At 40.3% G+C, this 17281-nt stretch overlaps 1 protein-coding gene across 5 annotated transcripts in view; it reads left to right on the top strand.

The window, feature by feature from the left end:
- Positions 1-17281, top strand: part of LOC143343479 (venom dipeptidyl peptidase 4) — a 199812-nt gene that overhangs the window by 886 nt on the left and 181645 nt on the right. Inside the window, exons 2-3 of one of the 5 annotated variants that reach the window (XM_076768422.1) lie at positions 165-340; positions 2122-2321. The exons of 1 other annotated variant lie outside the window; for it this stretch is intronic. In XM_076768422.1, the coding sequence (XP_076624537.1) occupies positions 2295-2321 (27 nt within the window). In that variant the 5' untranslated portion in view covers positions 165-340; positions 2122-2294. Of the gene's footprint in view, positions 1-164; positions 341-2121; positions 2322-14764; positions 14947-15244; positions 15284-17281 lie in introns of those variants that run through there. 3 more of the 5 variants (XM_076768419.1, XM_076768421.1, XM_076768420.1) reach the window with 3 other exon arrangements.

Below are 17281 nucleotides of genomic sequence, written 5' to 3'. Positions count from 1 at the left end.
AGTCGTGTGTCTTTAGACGTTTCTTGAACGCAAATCCACCGCGTCGGCCACGTTTTCTCTTTTCTTTTCTCTCCGTTCCCGCGCTTCCACGTTCGCCCCCTCGTCCCCCTAGCCGAGGAATCGCTTATTAACTCGTTCTCTTCTTTCCTTTATCGGTCTTGCAGGGCGCATCTATGCGTAAACTCGGCGCATGCGCCCTCGCGCCGATAGATGTTCGCGAAGAATGCTAGAAACGTTGCCTGTGTAATTAGGAAATCGAATTGGAAAAGTTTGAAAAATCATTTGCAAGCCGAACGGTCCAATTTCTACTCGCTTCGTCGTTCATTCGTCGTTAAACAAGGTATAAGAAATTTACATTATATATTTGATCAACGAACAAATAAATGAGTGAAAATCGAACCGGTCGATTGGCTCGTCGCGCGGTCAGTAACCTAGTTTCGAGGTTATGGTTTACGCGGCAATTTTTCTACACGCATTATCGTACGATATTGTTAAAATTACGTAGTGATATAGCGGGAGTAAATATATAAACTTTATATTTATACGTCTTTATTGGAATTAAATGCTAAATTGTGAGGATTAAAAGTGTAAAATACACGACAATCGAACTTTAGATTGTGCAATCTGCACGCAATATGCATATGAATGAATGTTTCATATTATCGTATGAAAAACAAGTTTTTATATTTTAATTTTAAGAATATTCTACTCCCGAAAAGGACCGAATTTACACAGTCGAAACGTAGAATCAATAAACGTTACGTGTGCTTTTCTTCTTATTAACGAAAAATCTGTATAGCAACGAATGATACCTATTTCATGGATATTCCGTCCGAATGTTAAGCTTTCTTCTTAACATTAACAAATGTTGTTTACCCAATTAACGAGGAAAAATGTTTGTTTTCGTTCGAAGCAGAAGATAATTTTTTAATTTCTCGTCCGATATCTTGAGATTTGTTACAAATATCGCACGCGTAGGCTAAACGAGATTAATACAAAATTATCTCGTGTTTTTTGCGTCCAATTAAATGGTTAATCTTGGTTTTGATCGGCATCGTTATCTTCGGATAAACAATCGATTTACAACTGGATTTAATTGCTGAATTAACTTTCGTAGAAGATATTGTTCAAGAAAACTTACGTATTATATTTACGAGTAATTTATCTTTCACTTTTCCACCAGGAATACGCGAAGCAGTTTTATTAAAAACTATTTCGTACAAAAATTATATACAAAGTCATCGATTTTTTAAAGCGTATCAAAAGGGTTAATATTTCTACGTTCGTAAACAATTCTTAATTCTTTTTATTAGCGATGCTTTGTCGTGTCACAAACAGGATTAACAATTTAATCAACAAGCGAGTCATGGAGATTAAAAAATAATTATGCGATAATTGCTACAGGCAAGGGGCGAGGGGGTTCGAATAAATCATTTAAAACGGATTAATATTGTCGGTGGAGCTCTTTGATAACAATCTTTACCCGATTATGAGAAAAGATTAACAAATGTTCGCTGAAGATATCAAACAAAATTTAATTAGCATCGAGTTGCAAAAGAAGCATTTTTTTAATCACGAAATAGTTTTATTTTTCACTTCCGTGGCTATTCGATTATTAGTTTATGTCAGTCAGCGTGTTACAGATATAGAAATTTCATTCTACTTTCTTTCTTTCGATTATTAATTACGATTTTTTGCGAAACACGTTGCTCTAATGGAGGATAACTCTCATATACCACCGGGGTGCCTCGGGAACCGATTCTCGTTAATTATCATAAAACTTAAAGGGCTCGCAGAGATCCACGGAGAAAAAAAAAAGATAATTCAGAACTTCCGTGATTAATGAAGAAATTCGTTCCAAGTAAGAAGTTGTATTTCATTTCGCCCGACTTGCGTTCTTTCGACTGAAATAATCTCTAAGGAAGAGGAGAATTATGGAAGGCGGGAGGGTGGGGTCGCTGTAAAAAGTCCGAATCTGCCTAAAATTATGTAATAAGCAAACAGAATTCGTTCCCGCGAAAATGTACAATTTTGCGAATCGTTCTTCAGGAAAATATTATTTATTATCGATTGCTTGACAGTTTTGTACCGTTACTATTCTTTACTTTTTGTCACCAACAGCGTTTTACGGTAATAATATCCCCGAAGAAGTCGTTGACCAAAGAGATCCGATAGTTAAAGCAATCGAGGGGATAGGAAAGTGAAAAAAAAACGGAAGTGCAAACTGCAATGTGCAAGAAAAAAGGTGTGTGCATTCCTGTTAATAAGAACATCACCGGAGAAACTCGACCACGATGACGGAAGGCGGACCGAACATAAGTGTAAGTAATTGATCAATTTCTCTAGATATCTAACTATGATAGATAGGGTTGTTTTCTCACTGTACCGTGAGAATTAATTTCCCCTGGACAGATGTGAAGTACACAGACACTCCCAGCGTGCAATAATTAATCAAAGTCTGATGTAAAAATATAAAACTTTCCAGGCAATTAACAGAACTTTGTACATACTGATATTTTATTCCAATATTTTCGAAAACTTTCTTTTCAGGTACTACTTAAGAAACAATTTGCATTTAACACATTTATTACGTATAGTAATTCGAATTTGGATTATTCTTCTTCTAAGTTTGCATCAGTCTATAGAATTAATATAAATAGGCGTTCGTTGTGCTTGATAGGGGATCATACTAGTTAATAATAGATAGAAGGACAGTTTCTTTCAGCTGTTGTCCCTCTTCTCGATAGTTTCTCACCAGTTTCTCACGCTCAATCCGTTTCTTTTCCTCCTTCTAATCTTTAAACTCTCTATTTCGATGTTTTATATCTCCGTGTCTCTGCTTTCTTCTCGCAGTCTTCTCTCTTAAGCCCCTTTTTTATCTCGCGGAAAGATTGGGATTGAATAATTGAGAAACGAAGCTGCTAGAGAGATACGCGCAAGTTCATTTTTTCATGTCATCGTTGTGCTCCCTTCTCATGGAATTAACAGGCCGGAGCTATAGTCTTGAATAAGACAACGAATTTCGCCGAGCGACGCAGAACAATCTTAATTACGTCGGATTTATTATTGAAATGTGTATTCATAGCCTCCGTCTCGATGCTGCTGGAAAGTAGAACGGAAAAATAATGTCTCAACCGATTGTTTGCCAGACCCGAGACGTATTTTCATTTAAGAACGAACGCCAGGCTTTAATCTCGAACCGGGATTAACGGTTTTACGCGCGGAAACCCGAAGTGTGGCTCGACAATATCAATGATACTACGCAGGTCGTTAACCAACTCTTTTGTCTCGAAATTACGGGCCTGTTAAGTTCCGGAAACGAGTTTAGTAATTCCGTGCCACGTTTATCCGGATCTCGATCGCACGAATTAAACACTAACGTGATCTCATTAACGCTACAGTTATCGAAGTTGAAATTTGTAATTTCTAATAAAAATTGTACAAAATTTACCCTGAATTTGACTAAATTTTTGCAAGCATTTATCGTTTAAATTGCTTTGGAACAGATAAATACACCATAATTGTTGGTAGTACTCGCGTCAAAAGGATTTAATCTTACTAATTCTTTGATACAAACAAAATGGTGACAAGTCTTCGATCGACCGTTATTATAATCGGTGGTTACACGTACGTATCTAGGATTAGAACAGTTTTTGGCAGCATCGAGCGCAGAAATTAAATCTATTTTTAATGCAGGCGCGTATGAACTCCGGGAGAAGTTCGCGGGAAAGCTATACTATGCATCACAAGTTTGTATCTCGGCGCCGATTCGTTACGAGTACGTCTAACTTCGAATGGCAATATTTCAAAAAGTTGATAACCGATAGTCACGCGAAACCGTCATGAAATGTCACGCTACACCTGCATGGATACTTTTCGCTTCGAACGGATCGAACAACACGATGGATAAAGAATGAATTTTACTCGATACTTTTTTCCCGATTAATCCTCCCAAAAATACATAATTTATAAACAGTTGGAATTAAATTTCCCTCGTCGTTAATGGTCATTTCTCGACGAAATTAAAAAATTTCAAATCACTTTGGAAAAATTATTTTCAGTTGCGGGGGTAAATTACAATCAGTTTTGGTCAATAGACATACCCCCGAAATTCTACGCATTTTCGAGAAAAAAATTCTTTACCGAAAATACAATGCCTGACTCTGACGTTCCGATTCCCCTGAAATGTCATGCGTATGTTTAAAAAATCATAACTTCCGAACGGATGGGAGGATTTTAATGTTTCAAAATGCAAACGACGCGTATTTTGTTGAAGAATATGTAGAAATTCCAAGAATATTCGAAAAGTTGTTCCTTAATCCCGTAAAGTGAGAAAAATCCCATAATAATAGTTCAATTCCTCGTTTTTATCACTTCATATGTAGGTATGGTCCAATTATCCGACATTGCTCCAGTCCCGAGTATGTTGGATAATCGGAATTTTAGTGTAATTGGGTCTCTGGTATAGAATATGTCGAAAGTGGAGGGGTTCGAAAAAGTAGCGTCCGGTTAACCGCGATCGCCGATAGAAAGTTGAAGCAGCGTGAGGTCGCGTAATTGTAATTGCGCGTAGTTTTGTAACGAGTAGTTTTCGTTGGAGATAAACAGTTATCTGGAGCAATTCATTATCGCTTTATCTAAACCTCGTACCAGTTCGAGTGCACTTCGCACCGCCGCATGGCCTCTTGCACAATAGAACTGGTACGCAATTAGCCAAGTGTCGCTCTAATAAGGATTTGTAGGATAGGTTAGGTCAAGCTAAATCGGCCTGTTTACCGTTAAACAGGTGACATCGTTGGTGCCTCGTGTTTCGACCGTTGACCCGGACGCTTCGTCGCCGTCGCAAAAACCGACCAAATCGTCTCTAGATGTTACCTAACACTTTGCAACACGATAGCCAAAGAACTCTGAAATGTTCTACAGAGTACAGATATCACGTGATTTTAAAATACTTGGAGTAAAATAGAAAATTGTTTCCATTTTTACTGACATCGTTTAAAGGTAACGAACAGTCCTAAGTCAGGGTATCTTAATCTATCGACGAGAATTTTGCGTCCGAAAGTTAAACAGGAAAAGTAAGCAGAAACATTCAGTTCCATCTAGTGTAATCGTAGCATTCGAGGAATTCGAATATTTCATCGTGCTTTGCGAGTTGATGCTGAGGCAACGGGGTCACGAATTAGCCGAGGTCGTGAATCCGAGATTAAAATATGTAGCAAGTTCGTAAAACTAGACTGATTATGAAACAGAATTTCCATTGTAAATTCTGTTTATCTTTAACTTCCGAGTTCTCGCACTTGCTCCGCTCCCAGACGTAGCATCGCCCGCGAGATTATCTTACATTTTGTTTATTCCTGCTGGCGCTTTGCATCGTGCTACGCGTACAGTTAAAGTGTATGCCTAGTTTCAACATAAACAAAAATCATTCTAATACGTTTCGATAACACGCGAATATTCGATAGGTAGACTAAATAGACAGAGTCGTCAAAGCAGGCCTCCATTGTTCTTAACGTTTCCAGTCTTTACCTAGTTTTATTCCTACTTATTCCTACTAAAGAGTAAAAGATTCTGAAATATCGTCCAATTTTCCGTGCTTCAAACTGCATGGACGAATTTTAACGAAGCGTAAACCTTAATCGAAAAAAGCAGCGCGTTGGCGACTCGAACGTCCGGAAGAGTAATAGAAAATAACGTAAAATATTTCGTTTAATTTCGATTTAACGGATTGAGCGCGGAATAAATGGCACATTTCGTGCGGCGCAACGGTGTTTTTGTACGCGTCGGGAATACCGTGCTGGGTAACAAAGCTGTCAACAACCGGTTGACTCGAAATCTTGGCGTTTCGAGCTGTTTGAAGTTAACTCGCGTCACGAGCAGACTTTGTACTTTCATCTTCCTTGAGTTTAACATCTTGTGTAGTTACGTGGCTGACTCTCGAAGCTTACCTATATGCGTCTGGATATAGCTGCGCCGTCGCGAACCACCAGGCGAAGGAGAGAGACTATTTACCGAACTGTCTATCAGTGAAATATCTGGGATATTTGCCTTCGAAAGGGAATTTCTGGATACAGGATTATTAGAAATATTGGGCGTGAATTACAACACATCTTTATTAAATTTCCAATATACCCTCCACGATGTGCGATTAAGAATTCTCTACTTAGGCCAAGCATCTCGAAATTCCACCACTATCAGTATTTTATTAAATTCTAGTGTCTGCACCAAAGAAATCGATACTATTTTTATCGATTATTTACTTTAGAGAAATAATTTCATTTGTATCGCGATGTTATATAGGGTGTTCGGCCACTCCTGAATAAGACGAAAATCAAGAATACCAATTTGTTGATCGAGGCTTCGTTAAAAAGTTATTAACGTTTAAAGTTCCGCCCGTACTGAATTTTTTTCTCGAAAATGCGCACGATTTCGGGGGTATGTCTATTCACCAAAAATGATTGTAATTGACCCCCGCAACAGAAAATAATTTTTTTAGAACGATTTGAAAAATTTCACACCTCGAATTGTATCATTAACAAAAATCAAGCGTATTTCAATTTTAATTTCATCTTACAAAAAAATACTTGTTGGTTATTTAAATATTCGTGAACGAACCGATACTCGACTAAATAATTTCGTGAATTTGCATAATTATTAGATGTCCCCGTGCGAAGACATTTTGCTCAAGTCCCTTAAACTTTCCTCGGTGAATATTACAGGATGTGCTTTCGTTGGGTTTCCAATCTGGTAGATTATGCAATAGAAGGTTAAACTATATTACCTTCAGCGTTGTAAAGCTACCGGATACATGGTCTTAATATTACACCGAACTTCTCAAAATTAGATGTTGTTGCGTAGGAAATCCAACGTTGCATTTCCGAACACGAAAGTCGACCACATAACGTGATATCGTGCAACGTTCGAAACACGCGCGATAAACAATCGTTGTTGGATAATTTCGATTACAGTAATACCTCCATTTACGCGGTTAACTTCATCTGGAATTTCCCGTCCCATAATTGAAATTCTTACTTTTATTTAGCAAGCAACGATCGTCCATTTTTAATTACAAATCGATATTTTTCCTCGCGTTTGATAGATTTGAAACATCACCTTGGTATCGCACGAAATTGGTATCGATCAGTATTAATATTTGAAGAGTATCATTATCGAAACTCGACACCTTACAAAATATCCGATTAAACAATGGCGTAACGAATTGTTGGAATATAATTAAAATGCATCTTATCGGTCCGATTATTATTATTGCTTTTAATCCTTGTTTATAAAATGGCTAATGCGATTAATCGAATCAATAATGCTTCGTTTTCGTCCGTATTCGTTAAAAGTCGGTGGTCCCATTTCCGAGGTTGTTTCGTTCGCGGTTCGACTGCCTTCAGAATTTAGAGTTTAGCGAAATCTCATGAAAACGCGGAACGTATTGAAGCGTGCGAGGGATAATTTGTTTCCCCCGTGGAAATTCAGTCGAAGTGGTGGCCGGGGGTGGCGGTGGAATGCCCGAAACCTTCCTTCAAAGAATGCAAATGCACGCGAGGCAGAACTTTTCAGATGAAAATAGTATCGCCCCGATAAACTCGCCTATAGATAAGAAGAAAAAGTTTAACCAAATACAGGAAGTCTATGATTTTACCAACTTCCGAGGGTAGTTTTCGTCTCTTAAAAATTGTCACGGTTCTGCGCGTGATCGCGGAAATTCTTCAAAAATCAAAGGTTGAAATTGTCAGAGGAATTGTATTTTTGCTAGCTCTTTTCCTTCGATCCTTCCTTCCATTCGACCGAAACGTATTTGTTTTGCTTCCGGTTTGACCACGTATCCAAACCGGGAGAATAAAACAGCCGCAAACGCGGTTCCTTAGCTCACGGTTTTCAGGGTTTATTCGGTCCGAGAACTGAGAACTATTCAGTGGGTAGACAAATAGTCTTCGGAAGACGAGCGCGGGGGTGGTCGTTGATGGGGGAAACCGCGAAGAAGCCGAAGTCAGCGGCACCGATAATACTTGGGCGAAGCTCCGGGTTGAAATTGAACGCTACGCCCCTGGATGTCTTACATAAAGGCTGGTACAGTGTACATAGGTGTACGTGCACATATATGCAAGCACTATTTCTTCGAATTTTGGGGTTCGTCCAAATTGGATCTCGCGTATTTAGTGGAACGACCACGACTCCGGAAGGAATTCGTAGGTTACGGCGCGTACACGTACACGTTTGTAACGCGTGTACCTACACCCGGTGGCTGCACCGACCACCATAACGCCCCGAACGAATGACGATCCATGCTATTTTATTCTCACCGCCCACCCGCGTTGATCTCTGCCCAAGTAGTTCCCCAGTTATTCGGTGTATTCCGTCGAATTACGCTTTTGTTGTGCTTTCTTCTAATAATCTCGTGCCCGGCTACCTTTTGTTGCCGCTGTACCGCGGCCAAGTAATCGTGGAGGGGCCGAAAAAATCAGGGATGCCCGACGGACGAAGTTATCACCACTTCGAAACGGACAAGCAATTAGGCTTGGGGCAATTGGCCGAAACAATTCTCGCGAAGTCGTACAGAATCAGTCAGAACGCACGTCCGAGAGTTGCTTTCTATTATCCTGCAAGGATGGCCGAGGGTTCAAAGGAACAGATCCAGTAGGCAAAGACGTCCAGGGAACTTTGTTTAAAGGGCGGAAACCGTTAGGCTTTGGGCAATCCGACAATGTTGCTCGGATGAAGTTGATCGGATCCGTGCTTTGGACGAGCAGGAATGTTTCGTAAGATGGGCTAGTTGGATGCAGGGACTTACATCGAAGCGGAAAATACGGTATTCTACCGGTATTTTTACTTGGATTTTGTATATTAGAGCCTGGAGGCTTGTCACTTTAATCTTGAATGACTCTCGTTACTATTAACTGTACGGAATACCGAATAATACCGGTATTCGTCGGGTGAGAATAGAATTTCAGCCGTTCCCTCTTCGATTTACGTTTTACATCGAAGCTTCTCCGAACGATCGTTGCACGGAGTTTTTATTCGTCGTCCGATCGAATAAAATTCAGGGCGTCCTCGTCGATCGGTGCGGAACAGGCGAGAATGCCGTCGGTTTTTTCTCGAGTCGCTGGCTCTAATACCAGCTTCCAGGCGAGCAAAGTTAATCGAAGAACAATTAACGAGCGTCGATGCACCCGACACCGGGAGCTCTCCAGGACGCCAAATTGTCCTGCACTTTCCATTTCCGTGCAATCGGAGAAAACGCGGCACAAAGGTACCAGCCAGCCATAAAGGAAAATGATAATCATACGGATGGTGAAAAGGCGGTTGCCGTAGCGTTAAGCCGATTCGCGTGTATCGGAAACCGATGGAAAAAATATATTTGCACGTTCCTTTGTGCCGGCCGACCTAATTCTCCCGTCCAATTCGCGATACGGGGAATAGAGTTGCACACGATCGCCGATACCTGTTATTTGTTCACCCTTGACTGGCGCGGCGCCTGTGCCTCGACTCCGGATGACTTTTTCCTTTTGAAATGAATCCTTTATTCCGTTCTTTGACGCGAATTTTCTTTGTGCTCGCGCTGCGAGAACGCCGCCGTAATCACCGTAGTGTTTAATGTTATTACTCCGTTCGATTCCAGCAAGAAACGGGGTGAGGACCGCTGTTTTCCAATCGTTCGTTCGTTGCGTGAATTTCTTTGCGAACGCGACGCGAGATCGACTCCAAATGGAATTCTGATACGCGTTTGACTTTTATAATAGTGCTCTATATTCAAATTTAAATAACGCGTACTCCGTGTTAAGTACGGTGGCTCGATTCATCGTTCAAAGCCAGCGAATGAATTTAATTCGTGGAAAGTTCGGCCTAGAGAGAACAGAATTTTTTCAACATTTTCTCATCTTCCACACCCGGATAGCTTTTTTCCTACCATCGAGTTCAATCGAAATAACGCAGTCGGTCCGAGACGGTGCGATATACATCGCCGTGGGAGATTCGGTCGGTTTCAGCATTTTTCGAGGTAGCTCTCGTTGGATCATAAAACCCTGGGCCACTTGGCCCGCGGGCCCTCGTTTAACTTCTCATAGAGCAATCGGGCAATTCGAACGTAATAAAAAAGGCGGCAACTTTCCGTCCAACTTGAAAGCGAAACGGTGTGCTAACTGGGAACCGCGGTGAGAAAGTACGGCAGAATGGGGTGGGCTTGAATGCGATCGTGACGAGGGTGAAATCGGGCTAAAGGGGGGTCGGGGGTTGAACGGAACGGCCGCGGAGCAACTAACAGCCATAGGAGCAAAATATGTTGAGGCCAATTTAACTTGAAGCCACGCCGGTGAAATCGTATTGTCGTTTGCAACGCTAGAACACGATAAATTCCCGCGAAGTTGTTGCTGCTTCTTTCTTTTCGCGTTCGCTCGAAAGCTCGCCCGAAGAAAAATGGCTTCCTGCCTGTAACATGACGTAAAAGAGCAACTTAATCCTGTAATATCCGCGGTGGTCGCTCGGGGAATTAATCTTGCACGTAATTAGCGACCCCCGCGAAAGGCCAACGGAACAGATTACTATTACACGGCCGATCCGGCCGTTTACCAAGATATTTCAAAATTACCAGCAACGCGGAACCGGCTAATTGCGTCGCGTTCTTTTAAGAAACGCAAGATTTAAGGGTATTTCGATCGTCAAGGTACTGGCCACTTAGCCTCATCGAAGCATCGTCCGAGGAAAATTCTTATACGCTCTCGAAACTTTCGTCGATCTCAAGAAGTTTCGAAACAATTTTCCAGAAAATGCTCGCGTTAAAAGTTACAGGGAAACATTGCTCCGGTTATGTTGGTTCGGTAATGGGTCTGATCAGAGGCGATACACTACTTCTTATGCTTCTTCTTCCAAGTGTTGTCTTTTATACAATATTTATCAGATCAAATTGTTCTTCTTGCAAGACTTTTGTTTGAAAGAATTCTGAAAATAATGAAATATTGTTCCAGTCGCGTCGGTTTGTAGTTACGTTTGACACTTTCTTCGTTCCGTTCTTCCATATTTCTTCGCCGCGTTTTCCGAGGTGACGAGTGACCTACAATTATGCATGCAAGGGCTTCTGAGAAAGATCATAAAAATTTACTATCGATTCCATTCAAGATTCTCGAGAGGCTGGATAGTATTTCCAATTCAATATTTCGTTTCCGTTGCCTCTTTTTTCTTCGCCGTCGGATAGATCGACTCCGACGGAGAAACTCGTTTGCATTGAATCCGCTCGAATCGAAGCGACCAGATTCCGATCGAACGATTCGCGTGTAAACGAATCAAATTGAAACGACGCGACAAACCTCGAAGCCAGCGTCGCGACGAAGGGAAAGCAAATTCGGCATAAGCAAATTCGTGTGCTCTTATCCGCGAAGATTATGTCTCACGGTGCAAACTTGTTGTGGCTGTAAACAGTACGCTACGAAGAGTTTTTTTTTACATAAAAATTCGTAAGAGTTAAATTTTTTAAGTATTTTATTTACATTTTTCTACGTTTGCGTTCTAATCGATATCGCTTCCGCGAAGTATCTTTTGCCGAGAGATTCGTGGCCCGGAGCGAAAATCACGTCGAATCTGATTGAAGAGAAAATTATTCCTTCTCATGCATTCAAATGAAATGAAACGTGAAGCGACTCGAATATTTTTTTCACGCTCGAATATTGTTACGGGAGTACGTTCCTCGCATATCGTGAAAATAACCGATGAAATCACGACGATCATTTTATTCAGCAACTCGACGAAACACGTTCCTTCCCCTTTTCGTACGAAAATAAAATTGGTCGATTAATTTTAGCCGCGTGATCTCAGTCGGAGAAATACGCGACGACTATTAATATGCTCGATTACATCGTTGTTGAAACGCAGGCACATTTTAAATATATTTTTATTTCGTTTAACGATTTAATTGGCCATTGTGATGGAAGTAGGTTTCAACCTTGCAGTCGAAAAGTCGTTTCGATTCGATTTACGCGATTCCGTTAAGTGCAAATGGGCCTTAAGATCGACTCGTAAAAATATTTGGCCGAGAAACTTATTCTGGCAAGCGCGATTCTTTTTGCCCCGGTTCATTTCACCTCGATTCAATTCGATTCCATTACCAACGTTGCACGCCCGGTCCGCGCGTTATTTAAGTGTACGGAAAAAAATCATTTTCCCCTCGGCTTCGGTTCCATTCGATTCGAATTCCGTTAACAAGGATCTCTGGCGGAAACGTTCGATTCCTTCGGCGCGCAAGAAAATAATACTAAATAGCGATAAAAGTGCGCGGCAGGTAGCTGCAGAAACTATATCGCCATTACCCTCTGGAGGCTTTCAATTTTTGGCGCCATAACCTCTTGATGTTCGGATGGAAAATTCGTCGAGGAAAAGAATAAATTTCTGATAAAGCTTGTACCTATTTTACCATTATTATTACTAATATTATTTATTACTGATCTTTCGATGAGAATCAGTTCCATGGCTCGAAATATCAAGTAAGCTTATAATTAAATAATGATGGAGCAAATAATGGATTCCGCTGAATAATGAGCGATCTACATGCGTTGAATTTTTTAAATTCGAGATAGGGATTGCAATTTGATGCTTCGAAAATTAATTAGTACGATACAAAATGTATTTTTATGCTTTGAGAATTGATACGTGTCAATATTAATCAAAATTAAGGCAAAAAATTCGTGAAAAATCGCGATGAATAATTAAGAATTAACGTTTGTTTAAAAACAAAAGTAACGTAGTTAACTCTAACGAGGCTACCGTAACTATCGTGCAACGGTACAATATTCTTTCATTATTCTATCCGCCGTATGTCGGTTTCCATTGGGAAAGCAAATGAAAGGAACGTAAACACGCGAAAAATAACACAATTATCACGTGCGTATAATAAACACGATGCAAAAAGTCGTGCGGTGCAAAAAGTTCGCTGAATACGCTGGGATTAATTATTTCAGTTTGAATAAATTACGCCGGAGGGACAATCGAAGCGAACCATTCGTTGAAAATTTTAAATTATCGATCATCGTTGGTTTTCCACGTAAAATTTTATTAAATTTTTGCAAATGTCTTTGTTACTGATATCCTATTGATAATCGAAATTTCCTTTTGAATATGAGAATTAAAAACGTTGACGCGTTTCGTACGATTTAATAAATATGGTGGGACTCGGAATGAAAAAAATATTTCGGATAACGGTCGATAGAGTTATCGTCGAGAGGAAAAGCGTCGTTCGAGGAACGTTCGAATCTGTCAGCGGCAGTAAATATGCAATGATTTCGAATTGTCGGGGTACTGGAACGGTATCGAAAACTACGCCATTCTCTGTTCAAACATTTATTCTCGTTGAAAGGGCCGAAAGGCGGCAACAATACGACTGTTTATACCGGTGAAATATTTCGGGAAGTTTTCGAAAAGTTTTTTGTCGTACGGTCGTCTGTAATTCGAATAAAGGGACGACGCAACGGCGAAACATTGCGAAAAATACTTGCACGAACATTTTAACTTTGCAAATGAAATACGTAGCGTGAAGTGCGGAACAAAGGAAGATGCATGAAGTTGCTTCATAAATTGCACTTTTACGTCACGGCCTCGCAGCCAGAGTTGCCCATTATCTCAATGAACTTTTGTTTAAACGATTATCTGTGCGAGAAATTACTTATTATTACAAGATTTAAACGAAACCGAATAGAGAGGGGAAAATTTAGAGACTCGTTGTTTAAATAAAAATATACCCAACTTCCGTTGTCGACTAAAAGTTAGTTACGAGTTCGCCATTGTTTTAAAAATGTTTACTTGACAAGGATGAGTGATGCAACTGTCGAGGTCTCAAGAATAGTTATTAAGTTAAATACTTTGTTTTCGTTGACACTTGTGTCGCGATAACATCGTAAAATTGAAGGTGGTAACGTATCAGATGTGCCAATACATGTACATACATAATTTCGGTTGCGTAACCATAAGCTATTATACTTGGTTTCTTAAGAGGATTTCTTCAAAAAGAATCTTGTCTTTTTTCAAGCTGTCTGGGTTCACGCGTTTCCTCGACCGATGCTTAAAATGAAAATTCCACTTCCAACGCGGTGTGCCCCATTTAGAAAGCGCAATTTTCACAGAATTTAATGTTTCATTATACATTTTTAATTACTCCTTTAACCGACATTTATTTCCACGCTAGTGTTTTTATTGTTACGCGATGCCCCATGAAACGATGCATGCTAGCACGTAGCTGCTAGTTTTGCTATTTGATAGTGTAAGAATTCGGCTAACGAAGAAATTATTTTCATATTATATTCCTTCGCACACTGTTTAACCGAATTATATAAAAAACGTACATTATATGGAACATGGACGATAAAAAACATATTTTTAAGCTCCCTAAACGATGAAACAAATTTCAATTTCGTTCCCGCTTTTCCACCTATTCTCCGATATTTACGAAATTTCTATCAACGCGAAATATTAATAATTGGTTATTTTACGTGTTCTGGGACATTTGCAAAACTAATTTCGTTCGCTAGTAAGCACTAGTAAGCCGATTTGCTTACGAATATTATCGATCCTGTTAGCGTTACTTGTATCAAAACTAAAAAGTTTAATTTCAAGTTAATTTAAACAAATAACCGGTTGGAAACGTGTTGAGAAAATGTCTCGTTCTGCGGAATTCAAGCGTGGCGCGTCGGTATAGCGACTGGAGTCGACGACGACCGAAGATTCCCGAATAGTAAATCGTGTGGGAAAGACTGAGATGGAAGGAGTCGCGCGACGCACGTAGAAACGATCGTACCCGTGTGCTCGATCGTTGGACTTGTCCCCAGCTGTGGAGTATTAATCCCGATCGAAGCATCCTCAGGATCCGGTTTTCGCGACGAAAAACGTGGCCTGCGTGGCTGGATAACCGCGAGAACACACCGAGCCCCGCGGATGCCGTTCCCATCCAGATATTTCCGACACGTGAGCGTTCACTTTTGTTACTTTCTACAAACGCGGCTCGCTTGGCCTCTTGTGAGTTTACCTTCGCGTTCGGATCGCGCTATTGGAACTCTCTTTCTCTTTATTAAAAAGTACGAGGCCATATTTATTTAGCTTCGCTCGACTCTCATTTTATCTCCATGTTCGATCGTTGTTCGGATTCGCAAATCGTTTTAATCGATTCGATCGAGTTTCATCGCGGCGTATTCGGGGCAAGTGAGCGTTATCCGGAGCAACGCGTACCACGAGTCACTGAAAACGAAATTCTCCTTTGATACAGGGTCGGTGGAGCAGTGACAGGTTAATCAGAACACGGAAGGTAGGTTCTAATTTTGCACAAAATTTGAATTTCGTTTCCGTACGTGTTGCTCGCCAGGGTCGTCGCGCGTGCGCGACCGATCCCCTCCCTTTGCCCTGTCGTTTGTTAAAGCATTATCGTGCTCGATAATTGTGAGGAATTCGAAATTACGACGGCAAACGAACAGACTATTCTTATCGCCGTGCAAACAATTAATTTGCGTCGGAATTGTTAACCTCTGGCTGGCTGAATCGCGATCGAAAATAGGTCGGCGTCGTGCGCGTGCTCGTCGAGTTTTATTTCGGCGTGCAGGAAATTGTTCGTTCGCGAAGACATTCGCGACATTCAACGCAGACAGGGACAAAAAACGCTTTGATCTCGGCTCGTAAGGGCACTATTTGAGGTCGAGCGCGTATTTCCACATGAATTGTGTCCGCCATAGTTCCGTCGTGCCTTCTCCGAACGCCAAAGATCGTTATTGTGTTTTCGAACTGCGTTTTCTTTCTTTTTACACGCGGTTCTGGTCACCGTTGAAACAATGAATCGCGATTTTCCATTACGACATCCGCCATGACAGTTTCACAAGAGACGTCCCCGCTTCATTCGTTTATGTTATAGCGTCGAAATATTTAACGATTCGACGATGTACCTGCTATTTAAAGTATTATTTATGGACAAACCAGGCAATACTTTCTGGCTAATTGCTGGTCGAGCTTTTTGAATTAAGCAATACATAGTTTATTTTCGTTTTTTCGCGCGGAGACATATTCATTTGGATTTCACCGGCAGCAGCCATCTCGAACTTAAATTGCCCTCATACCGTCCGCATTTAAATTGAAATCAAAAACCATAAGACTCCGTCTCCGGTCTATCTCCGAAACGGCGAGAGCACTAAACCTCTTTTGACTAATTTGGAAGCTTAATTTTTCATCCCACTTTGGATCCCGTTTAATCTGCGCGAGTTATTTGAAAGGTGAAAATCTCGGAACAAAATTGCCGAGCATTCCCTGAAATCCCTTGCAATGAATCGCAATTTAAGTTTTTATCACGAGCTTTATTACCAACGTTTCTGGTTTTCCTTTGTGCGTTAAAAAAAAAGTATATATATGTATATATATATTTCTGATATTACTTTTTTAGTTCGTTGCGGTTACAACGACCTTTATTCGTTGAACACTTTTCATTTTTTCCCCGTGGGAAGTAAATGTTCCAATCATCGCTCGGATTGTAACTTTGTAGTCGAGCTTCGATCTAGATTTATATTATAGTCCTTTCAGGTGGAAATCCACAGATAATTATTTAATCAGGACATCGTGAAATATTTTCTTTGAATCCATGGATGAGAATTCTAGGATATCGATTCCCAGGACCAATTTTATTATCGAGCATAACGAATGATTTATTCGAAGTCTAGAATAATTACCGTGTGTGGAAAAAGTAGATATGTGGTTTCAGCATAACGATGTTTTACATTATAACATAACATTAAATCATTAAATCGAATCTTTCCAGTAGAATGGCCTCCTCGATCGCCTGATTTGAATCTGAATTTCCGCGGATCTCTAACCGACCCCTTAATTGTTTAATTTCAGGCAATTTAAGATTACGTAGAAACATTTAACCTGTGCGAGCTCGGATCGAAAAGGTTAACAGGGTGGATTATCTAAAGTCTCAAGTATAAATTCAATTAAGTAATGAGTTATTATCGAAATAATGAGGCGGGTTCTTCTAATGGACTTGGTCGATAAAGGTTAAAGCATCTTTCGTGTTCCCTTCTAAATAAGCGAATCTTCCTTGCATGTCTGTTTCGAAATATGGCAATTAATATTTATTCATTTATTGTTACGTATTATATGCATAAAATTTAGTTGATATTCGAGGCGCGTTAATTACAGTGGTTGCGTCGGAATATAATATTACTAGTTAATTAACTTTTATTGTTTATTGAGGATGGTATTGAACTAGTTAACGAGATATTCATTTTACTATTGGAATTGATATTCGTATAGCACGACGCAA

Source organism: Colletes latitarsis, chromosome 7, assembly GCF_051014445.1.
Source record: "Colletes latitarsis isolate SP2378_abdomen chromosome 7, iyColLati1, whole genome shotgun sequence".
In the NCBI taxonomy this organism is placed as follows: Eukaryota; Metazoa; Arthropoda; class Insecta; order Hymenoptera; family Colletidae; genus Colletes; species Colletes latitarsis.
The sequence above is the reverse complement of the archived record's forward strand: the minus strand, read 5'-3'. Positions and strand labels throughout refer to the sequence as shown.